Source organism: Benincasa hispida, chromosome 8 (genome assembly GCF_027475165.1).
Source record: "Benincasa hispida cultivar pf3 chromosome 8, pf3_genome.v1.1, whole genome shotgun sequence".
Lineage (NCBI taxonomy): Eukaryota > Viridiplantae > Streptophyta > Magnoliopsida > Cucurbitales > Cucurbitaceae > Benincasa > Benincasa hispida.
Window position 1 is genome coordinate 11121969 of NC_143485.1, and position 11282 is coordinate 11133250.

Genomic DNA, 11282 nt, shown 5'->3' on the forward strand with positions numbered 1-11282 from the left:
CCCAATGTAGGTGTTATTACACTAGTTAACAAATTTATGTGTTTTCTCTCTCTTATCTCACTCCCGATTGCTGTTATTTTTGTCTGTGACATCTTTCCTAGCTTATGACATTATTGTGATTCACCCTTCTTTATTTCACATAGCAGCACTAACTAGCATTACTTCAACAACAACCACGAATAGACAAGAACGACGAGGTCTCCACGATAGTAGCGATAGCGAGTTATCCATGCAGCAAGGTGTCGATGGCAAGTTCACCATGAGTGAAATCTCCACGAAAGCAGTGACTGGGCATCGTTATTTTGACGATAGCCACAAAGGGCAACAACGATGAGGTCTCCATAATATCAATGACGACGAGTTCTCCACGAAGGAAGCAATCAACTGAAAAGGGTGAAAATTTTAGAGAAATTATGGAGAAATGAAAATCAGGAAGAGACAGGGAAGACCTTTAGGAAATCGATTCCTAAATTGCAAAACCCCCAAAATAATGTTGTTTTTTAAAGGAAAAAGGGTTTTCATTCTACCACATACAAAACAACGTCGTTTGGAACACATTTATTGATGGTAATATGCCTTTGTTGACGGTTTTGGCCTGTCCATATAGGGTTTTCCGTGACTATTTTTATTGACGGACAAAAATGTATTTTAATTGATGACCAGAAAACCGACAACTACATGAAACATTGAAAAGCCACACAAAACATGGATAATTTCGTATTTTATGCCAACAAAAGTATAAATGTTGATAATTTTGTGTAACTTAAATATAACATTTATTGGCATTTAATAAGTATCGACATAATTAATTAATTAATCTAGGGACAGTTGCAAATATAGACATTAAACCCAAAGTATTAGTCGATATAATATAAAAAATACTACCAATTGCAATTACCCATTAATCTATTTATTAATAATTTTAAAATATAAAAAAAAAAGTTATTGACGGTTTTTTTTTCACAGGCGTCAACTTAACAAAAAATTTGTGCATCAATAAAGCTCAAATTTGTAATAGTATATTGGGATTAAAAGTACCATTTCCATTTTTCGAGACCAAGCAGGTTCGATAGATGAAGGGGTTAGTATCTACCCTAATCCATTAGCATAATGAATCGAATTCAAAACTTATTTGATCCTTTTTTAGATACTCTTAAAAGCCTAAGAAATTAAAAACACACATTTCTATCGCTAACTAAGAACTTTAGATAAATGAACAAGTAATTATAAGGATCATATAGGCTTGGCTTATGTCTAGGGCTGAAAATGAAATACTATATCTAGTTTTTCCCCCTATATTACTTTTATGAAACCGTGGATTATTACCCAACTTTTTTAATGATTGGATTCAACATAGTATGAAAATTTAAGTGGTCAATTTAGATTAATATTTTTATAGACGTTTAGACTTTTTTGATAAGGACTTTCTTTACGTTTTTTGACCATCAACATAAGTCTGTTTTGACATTTTTTGGCCATCAACAAAAGCCAAAATTATAGAAATGACAATCAACATTAGATCAATAAAAGCAAATAAAACCAAGTGTTGAGCAAGTAGCTAGACAGCTCATAATGAAAGGAATGAAAGAATACACTAAAAATAAACTTACATTGGTACTAAAAACAAAACTTGAAGTAATATAAAAAAATGTTCTATTGAAAGTAGAACTTAAATACTGTAAAGGACTCCAACAAAAAGATGTGAAGTGATAACTTTTCCAGTGTTCCTCTAAGGGATTGAAGCTTGATAATTTAGGGAGTCTTGGTTTCTTTTTATAAAAACTGTAAATTTAACAATGGTTTTCTTAAATTCACAAATATGGCAAATATATATTTCTGTTCTTTGTTATTCCAATTTTATCCTTTTTGGTATATCAGAATGTATATCAATAATATATCCAATATACTTTATGTTTGGTGTATCAATTAACTGATATATTTTATATTTGGTATATCAGTCAATATTTAATAAATCTATCAATTATACAATTGATATACCAAATTTATCTACAATTAGTAATTATGCATTTGTTATTACTTATAGACTTAACTTGAATCCTTATTCATTTATTTTAGAGTATTATTTCAATAGTACATTATCATCAACTTATAATGATTCAGTTTGTCATGTTGGTAATCATTATGAATGTATGTCGATAAACTATTGATATACAGATGTTACACTTGAAATTGAAATTTTAACGGGTGGTTCTCTACTACTGGTATACTAAAACAAATATATTTTTAAGAAGTATTTATATACTAATGATACATCAATTATACTTGAAATAAATTTTAAATTGACAATGATATACTATGGATACACCAATGATATACTTTGAAATGATTTTTTAGTTAACGCTAAATATACTATTGATACACCTCTACTAAATTTTAATTGAATATTAAATGAGTGTTGATAAACAACTGATATACTAATGTATAGTATTGAACTTTGAATGAATGATGACATACTATTGATATCAATGATATACTTGAAATGCATTTTGAATAAGTAATTATATAAAATTGAAATTCTTTTGTTATACTTTAATTAAATATATCATTTTGTAAACTTCATGTTTAGTATATCCAAGAACCCCGTTGATATGCTTTTATTCCTCTTTAAATTTGTTATACTAGTCAACTTATATATGAATATGAAGTATACATATTATATAGTTGATATATTAAATTAAATATAACTTACATTACATCAAAATCAGATCAAAATTTCAACAATATATTAAATTAATTGATATACTTTATATTTGATATATTAGTCGACACAATTAACACATTGAAATATACCATAAAAATAGATAAACTAAAAAAATTGAAAAACGTGAAAAAAATAACTCCAAAATCTAAATTAGAACATTGAGATCGAAATAATTAAATGAAAACACATCCATATCAAAATAAAACAAAAACAAAAAAACAAGTCTCAACATGATTCATGACACAAATAAAATCATGGTATAATAATTGCAAATGATATATTTTATATAAAGGATTGATATATAAAAAACAAAGTATATCAGTTAACCAATAATATATCAAAATAAAGTATATGAAATATATTCGTCGATACACAAATGAGAATAAAATAATAATAATAAAAAATGAAAAGATTTAAAAAAAATTTACTATATCTATAAATTTAAAATATCAGTGCTAGATTTGTAAATTCCCTTCTTTACATATATGTTTTGCTACCCACTAAAATTTCACTTTAAATAAACTAGTTTATGGTGTTTGATTCAACTTTTCAAGTGTTTAACTTTGAAAATAAGTCATTTTGGGGGGAAAAAATGGGGTTGAAGTCTTACTTTGGTCCATGAACTTTGAATAATGTTCTATTTTATTCTCTAAACTTTTTAAAAGATTCATTTTAGTATCTAAATTTTGAATATTATTTTATTTTGGATCCCAAACTTATAAAAATGATCGTTTTAGTCCCTAAACTTTAAAAAAATGCTTATGTTGGTCCCTACTATATTAAGATTTTATTAACTTTTTAATAAAATGGCAAGGTAATTTGTAATTTTGGATGACTAGGTTACCAAATAAATTAGCTATGCAAAAAAATCTAGAGTTTTATTTTTTAATAAGATGGTAAAGCGGGAGAATATAAAAGATATTTTTGGTTCAAAATTTTGGTCGTTCAGTATTTTGACATGCTAGTTGTTGGCATTTTACTTCACCTTCATCTTACTTAATATATCTAGAACCTAGTCATCCAAAAATACAAGCTCCCTCATATTTCTATCATAGCTAACATAAATTTAGTAGTTCTAAACATTTTTTTAAAAAAAATTTAGGGATAAAATGAACTTTTTTTTCAAAGTTTAGAAGCCAAATTAGAACAAAATTCAAAAGTCAGGGACTAAAATAGGATTTAAATTAAAAATTAAAGTTTTTGACAATCACTCAAAATAGTTTTTCGAACACTTTTAAGTGTATTTTAAATCCTTTCTATAAAAATAATTTAAATAAAAATAATTTTTTTAAAAAAATAGTTTTTTTTATCTAAACAATCCAAACAAGCCTTGCGATGATATACATTTTATACCATTTTAAACATGAAGAAATGAATGGAGGGCAATGTAGCCGTTGCCAATTAAACTTTTAAAAAAACTAAAATTATTGAGGAAAAGTGAAAAGATGACGGTTTGTCGGGTAGCCCTCCACCCATAGGCATACATGACCAGTAGGGTAGTCTTAGTCTTGGCCTATTTAAATGCTCCCACACTGTCATCTTTGGCTCTTCTTTATGTCTTTCATGAATTTTCTGCTTTATCCCTTTTTTCCCTTCCTAATAATTCTCACTTTTATAAATATGCAATAATATATTAATATCATCCCAAGTTTCCTTCCCAGTTATTCAATTCTTCTTTTATACATTCAGTTTCAATTATCAAATTACAAATTGTCATGCGACGAACGATTGTTTAAAGAAAATTGAACTCTTTTTTATATGTAATTAGAGTAAGTGTACAAAGATAAATACAAGTTAGAATACGTAAAAATATAACCTTTTCTTTTCTTTTAAGAAAATAATAAATAGAAAGAAACAAAAACCTTATTTTCAATCTTGTGTATTTATGTACTTGGATAAATAAAATCTAATAAATTGGTCAAAATTTTAAAAATTACCTAGACCAATAATCTAACTAAATTTGTTCAATTGGTTTAATCGATAATTCATTCCATTAAACAAAAATCAATAAGAATGTGTTTGGAATATCTTTCTAAATATTTAATTTAAAAAATAAGTCATTTTAGAAAAAATTCTAACGTTTGGCAAAAATTCAAAATGGATTTTAGAAAAAAAAAAGTTTAAAAATAAGTTGGTTTAAGATAAACACTTGAAACCAACTCCAACGACCATCATTGGTCAACTCCAGCTACCACTACTAGTTGGCCATATCGACCACCATCACTAACAAACTCCGACTACCACTTCCAATGATTGTTGCCAGCCAACTTTGTCAAACTTAAACAACCCCTGCCATCCAACCTCGACCACCACAACTAGCAGCCAACTTCGATGACCACCCCATACAACCAACTCTGACGACCATTATTCTAAACTATTAGTTCATAGTATTTTATAAACGTCCTTTATAATAAATTTACATTAATAAAAACACTTTTTATGTATATAGCAAATCAAACAAACTTGTATATAAAATAATTTTTTAAATAAAAAAAAAGTTGCCAAATCACACCTATGTTTTTAAATTTAAGAAGTTTTTATTCAAAGTGTATAAACGAAAATGAATTTTTGAAAAACATTTTTTTCTAAGTCATCTTAAATAGGTCCTTATTTTTTTAAACTTTTTTTTCTTTCCAAAATTCATTTTGAGTGTTTGCCTATAGTTACATTTTTTTCAGAATGACGTTTTTTTTTATATATATAAATTAAAAACTAGAAAAGTATTCCAAATACACTACACATATTCTAGTGGATTACATTTTGGTTGGTTAGTTATTTTGGTCTATTGTGTCATACTTACATCTAATGCATATAAACTTAGGAAAGTAGAGAAATGGGAGTAAATCACATGCATACTTTAAAAGAAACTTTATAAAATATATCAAAAGGCCAACCAAACTTGACTTAAACTAAAAGTCTCAATCCAACTAGAGAGAGAAGGTGACTAAAATTACACAATCCTCTAATATGTGCCTCTATCATCAAAGAATTTCTTCACCAATAATAAACCAATTGTGTAGAGAACCAAAACCCATAAAAAATCCAACTCTAATACAAACTTCACACGTCCTAAAGTAGATTTTCTAAATTTCATTAGCTCTATAATCTATGGTATATATAATTCCCACCCAATCATGTACCACCTCACCAATTGAAAGAAAAAAAAAAAAAGACAAATGGGATTTTTTTTTTTTTTTATTATTATTCATTAGGCCCGTTTGTTTTCGTCAATTTTCAGATAGATATTTAATATCTTTATTTATTTTACAAAACTTCATTTTATAAAATACAAGATATTATTATCCATGAAATTTTAAACTCATTTAACATGAGTTTTTAAATACTCTCCATACAAGTGAAAATTTTAGGTAAAGGATATGAATAGCAAAAATATAATATAACTAGTTAATAAATTAATATCAATTAATCAATATTATTGATTTTAATTATGTAATTATATTATTTAGGTTTAATAAGTTTCAAATTACTCATTTGAAATTTAATTAAGTAGATACTGGTTTAATTTATGACTACATTAATAGTACTTTTATATTTAGATAAGTAAATATTTAATTTGGTTTCTAAATACAAAATTGGTCAAAGAAACACAAATGTTAAATCTTTAAATATTTTAATAATCTTGTCTATCTAAATAGAGACATTAATTATCTTAAACATTTAAAATTATAGACATTTACATTTAAGAGAGATATTTTCACAGATAGAAAAATTGTCAAACTATTTATAAAAATAACAAAAGAAAACATAGATAGACTTCTATTGTCGTCTATATCAGTGATAGACTTCTACCAGTTTCTATCATTGATAGACACTGATAACCTTCTATCAGCTTCTATCTCAGTGTCTATCAGTCTCTATAAAAAAATATTAAATTTTTGTTATTTTATGTAAATAATTTCTCTTATTTTTCTATTTTTGAAAATTCTCATATTTAATATTCATATCTATGAAATAAATATCTACGATTCAAACCCGACTCAGAGTTTTAGACTTTGTACAAACATTTACATTTATGAAATTGTGGTTTTTTCCCTATGGGGTTGGAGGTCACTATCCCATTTTAAATTTTAACTAACTATTTCTCTAAAGTTACTAACCGATTTCCAACTACCACTCTTGACTCAACCAAACATTACGAGTTGCCACGTGTCACCTGCCCAATCAAAATCGACCACCTGTCCCGTGAACAAAAATATTTTATGACCAACAAAAAATCTATCTGACATCCTACGTGTCGTCCTCCTATTGGTTAAGAACCCTTGAACTCCTAAACGACCTGTCCAACTTCTTCGCCAGGGCGTCAATGACTTGCCACGTGGCGTCTTGTGGTTGGATGGGATTGTGGAACAGTAGGGCCCGCCGATTCTTGGGGTCCCACAGGTTGTTTTGAATGGCGGTGAGATTGGTCGCCGCCACACGTTCGAGAATTTTCCCCAATTTTCCGACGTCTTTTTCCGCCACAGTCAACGATATTCCCGGCCAGTCCACGGCGGCAGAAAATGGCAACCGGATGCCGTCGGCTATGATGACCGGCACGCAACCAAGTGCAACTGATTCAACCAACCTCGGACTCCACGGGGCCCATCCTAAAGGGCACAAACAGAAAACAGATCGGCCAACCTCTGACCAGTAACCGGCGAACCGATGCCTTCTGAGGTAAAACCGCCGGTCACGGTGGAATTTCTTCCAAATCGCCGTCCGAACCCGCCTGTAGCAAGTCAACGCCGCCACCCAAATTAAAAAATAACCCAATAATAATAATAAATAAATAAAGACTTAAGCTTTTTGTTTGTTTGTTTTTTTTGAAAAAAAAAAATTCCCTTACTTGCCGTAGAATCGACCACTGACGTTCTTGGGGTTGACCTCCATTTTTCCCCGGAAAAACACGAATATGTCTCTCCGGCGGCCGTCAACGACGGCGGATTCCATGGATTCCGGTGCAATATAAGGTGGTATTAAAATATTCTCAACATCTTGACATGGGTGCTTATATTTAACTCCAAAAGTCTGCAAAATGATCGAGTTCTTCAAGAATTGAGGTATTCCGTTCGCCATAGCCATATCCTCCTTCAATAATTCAAAAATAAACAAACAAATTTTCAAATTAACATCTCAATTAGATCCATAAATTTTGTATATATAAATATTTCGATTACGTAAATTCCTATAAAATCAAATCTTTATGTTCAAACAAAATTCACTTGAAAATTGAAACCCAACTAAAATTTAAAATCATCTAAAATTAAAGAAAAATCTTTAAAAACAACTTTTTAGGTTGGCTTTTGAAATTAAAACAAATAATCTACATGGATACAATTACATACAAGGTTGAATCTTTCATTTTATCGCACACCCCAATCATATTAGATCAAATTCAAAAAAAAAAAATCTTCGTATTAAATGATGGATGACATCCATATATTATTCATTCTAATTAAATAATTGATTAACCTAAAAATTTAAACTGAAATTAATATAAATTGAAGAGAAAATAACTTGTGCTCGAACATAGAATTTCTAAGATTAGATACCATATTAAATCACCTATCGATCAAAAGGTTAACTGAATAAAAATAAATTTAATATTATATTATGCAATAGTTCTCTCACCATGGCATGGAAACAAGCACCAAAGTCATGGGAAGCGACAAAGACGTGGTCGGAGCCACGGCTACGGTTCCAAAATGGGAATTGACTGGAGATGACGTCAACAGCGGAGGCCAAAAGAGAGGGAGCATGAGCAATAGCGGGAAAGCCATTAAGGGAGCTAAAATTACATGAAACATAAACAGGAACAAAGAAGAAATCAGCTTCATAAGGATCCAAACTCCTTACATGGCTAGTCAAAAGGGCCCTATGAATGGCCACCTCAGAAGCAAACAAATGGCTGCCGCACCGGCCATCGGAAAGCCAATCGACGTTGAAATCCGGCGTCAAATCATAGACATAAACTTTCAAATCCTTAATGGGATGGCCATAATCAAAATTGGATTTTTCAGCTAGAGCCTTTGAGGGAAAAAGTTTGGAATTGGAGAGATGATGAATCAAATTTGGATTTGGGTTATTATAGGTTAGGAGAAAAGAAGTGAAGAAATAGAAGGAAAAACAAGAACAAAGAAGAAGGTATTTGGAAGATTTGAAGCAAATTATAAGGCTATTATTTCTATGATTATTGATGATATTCAAATTCTTCAAGAATCTTTTTTTCTTGGAGGTTCTTGAAATCTCCACCATCTTAGGAAGAACAATTATGGGATACTCATTTTTTGGGTGGATAAGCATATAAGATAGAGATTAATTGTGGATTTTTGGGGGTTTTTTTTTTTTTTTTTTTGGTGGGTGATGCTTAGAGATGAAGAAAGAGAATGGTGTGGGTTGGATTTGGAGTTGGCAAAAGATCAAGCAATGGCCAAAAGAAGAAAACTTTTTATCAAAATTTTGATGGGTTTTCTTTGTATTGTAATTAATTATTGGAGTTTGGTTGAGTTTGCCAAAATATTGAAGGAGAGAGAGAGAGAGAGAGACGTGATAGGAAAAGAAATGACTCGGGAGTTGGGATTGTTATCTTGTCATTTGACTATGACTATTATTTGAAAAGACTAAACTACCCTCTAGTGTCATTCAAGCACAAATAAATAAATAAATGAATATATGTCTGATTGTGCGGAAAAATATAAAATTTTATCATTTCGTTTTAATTTGGTTTTTAAGATTCTCTATTTATATTTTTAATCTCGATTTTTCATTAAACGTCACTTTCAATTATTCCATTAATAGTAATGAAATAAAATTTTAAATTTAGTTTTAATATCGATACAAAATAATGAAACTTAATTAATTATATTTATTTTAAATTAATTAATAGACATTAATATTAAAGATGGAAAGTGAGTCATTAATAAAAATCGAGGTTAAAGGTATAATTTTGAAACCTAGAAAAAAAATTGTAATATAACTCAAATTTCAAGAGTAAAATTATAATATTTTAAAGTCTAAGGACTAAGTTGAAACAAACTCAAAACTTAAGGAAAATGCGTAATATTTTAAAATAACTAAATGAAAACTAGACCAAAAACCTAAAGATTAAAAAAGTTTTTTTCATATATATATATATCTTTCGATTTCTAAATTTAGTCTTTCAACTTTTTAATAGGTGTTTAATAGATTTGAGGAGTTTAAGTCAAGAAGTAGAATAGTCAACTCTATTGACCCACAATATATCTTTCGAACTCTATTGACCCACAATTTAATGAGTTTAAGTCAAGATTTATTGTTAAGTATTACAATAATTAGGTGTCATAATTAAGTATTAATTAATAGTTAATACGACAATATCATTAAATATTAGATATACCCAAACCACTAAAAGCGGATTAAAGCTCATTAATTATTAATTTATTGTTAGTTGACTTGATCTTCTCCCCAGAACCATATGCCTCATCCACGGTCTTCCCCTTCAAATGCATTCTACATATAAAAAAAACGTACTAAAAAATTAAATAAATTCTATGGTTGAAAATTATATCTATCATGCATGAAACTGTGATGTCATATGCCTTATTTCTTTCTTCGAGTGGGTTTTTTATTTAATTTTTCGAGTATTTCATTTTGAAAATAAGATATTTTAAAAAAATTGAAATATTTGGAAATATTTTTAACGCATATTTTAAATAGTTTTTATTAAAAAAAAAAAAAACAAAAACAAAAATGATTTTTTTTCTAAATTTTTTTTTTTTTTCTAATCAATCTCAACATGTCTTTCATCTTGATTTGTACAACGTATTTTTTATTTTTTTTAAGGTAAGATATCTCTTCAACTCTTGATTTTATCTTTGGGTTAATTGCATAAATGGAATTCAAAACCAAAATAATAGAATATGGAGTACATGGATAAAAGACCAAAGAGTAGAGATTTATGCTTATAGAACAAAAAATGATAAAAGACCGAAAAACCCACACTCAACCACCATTTTGTGTATTACTTCTCGTTTTTTCTCAAATTGAAAGCTATCATTGATAGCTGCTATTAAGGATAGCTTTCAATCTGAGAAATGTATTATCAGTTGCTATCAGTGAATATCATTGATAGTTACTATCAATTACTATCACTGATAGCTTTCAATTTGAGATGTGTGTTATAAGTTGTTGTCACTAATAACTTTCAATTTAAGAAATTTGCTATCAGTGATAGCTTTCAGTTTGAGAAATATACTATCAGTTTCTATCATCGATAGCTGTTATCAGTGATGTTGCTATCAGTGAATATCATTGATAGTTGCTATCAATGGTAGCTTTCAATTCGAGATGTGTGTTATCAGCTGCTATCACTGATAACTTTCAATTTGAGAAATGTGTTATCAGTTGCTATCATTGGTAACCTTCAATTTGAAAAATGTGCTATTATAATTATTACTAATAACTGCTATCAGTGATGTTGCTATCAACAAATATTACTAATAGTTGCTATCAATGATAGTTTTAAATTTAAGAAATGTGCTATCAGTTGCTATCCTATAATACCGATAAATTCCTCCCCCAA

The 11282-nt window shown here is 28.8% G+C and overlaps 1 protein-coding gene across 2 annotated transcripts; it reads right to left on the minus strand.

The window, feature by feature from the left end:
- Positions 1–6647: 6647 nt before the first annotated feature.
- Positions 6648–9290, minus strand: LOC120082560 (putative glucuronoxylan glucuronosyltransferase IRX7). Of its 2 annotated transcripts, XM_090316011.1 has the most exons (4): positions 8579–9143; positions 8354–8438; positions 7569–7810; positions 6648–7451 (listed from the first exon to the last, which is right to left on the minus strand). In XM_090316011.1, exons 2-4 carry the CDS (start codon positions 8354–8356, stop codon positions 6986–6988), a joined length of 711 nt encoding a protein of 236 aa, XP_090172137.1. In that variant the 5' UTR covers positions 8357–8438; positions 8579–9143; the 3' UTR covers positions 6648–6985. The 2 variants fall into 2 exon arrangements, with proteins under 2 accessions (XP_090172137.1, XP_038893720.1); XM_039037792.2 differs by having other exon boundaries at positions 8354–9290.
- Positions 9291–11282: the final 1992 nt, after the last annotated feature.

Bases quoted from the DNA above. Each gene is read 5' to 3' on its own strand.
- LOC120082560 (XM_039037792.2), bottom strand. From the start codon at position 9,025: ATGCTTATCCACCCAAAAAATGAGTATCCCATAATTGTTCTTCCTAAG. The intron at 7,811-8,353 runs GTGAGAGAACTA...GAATTATTGAAG, and splicing joins GTGCTTGTTTCCATGCCATG to GAGGATATGGCTATGGCGAA. The intron at 7,452-7,568 runs GTAAGGGAATTT...GACTTGCTACAG, and splicing joins AGTGGTCGATTCTACGGCAA to GCGGGTTCGGACGGCGATTT.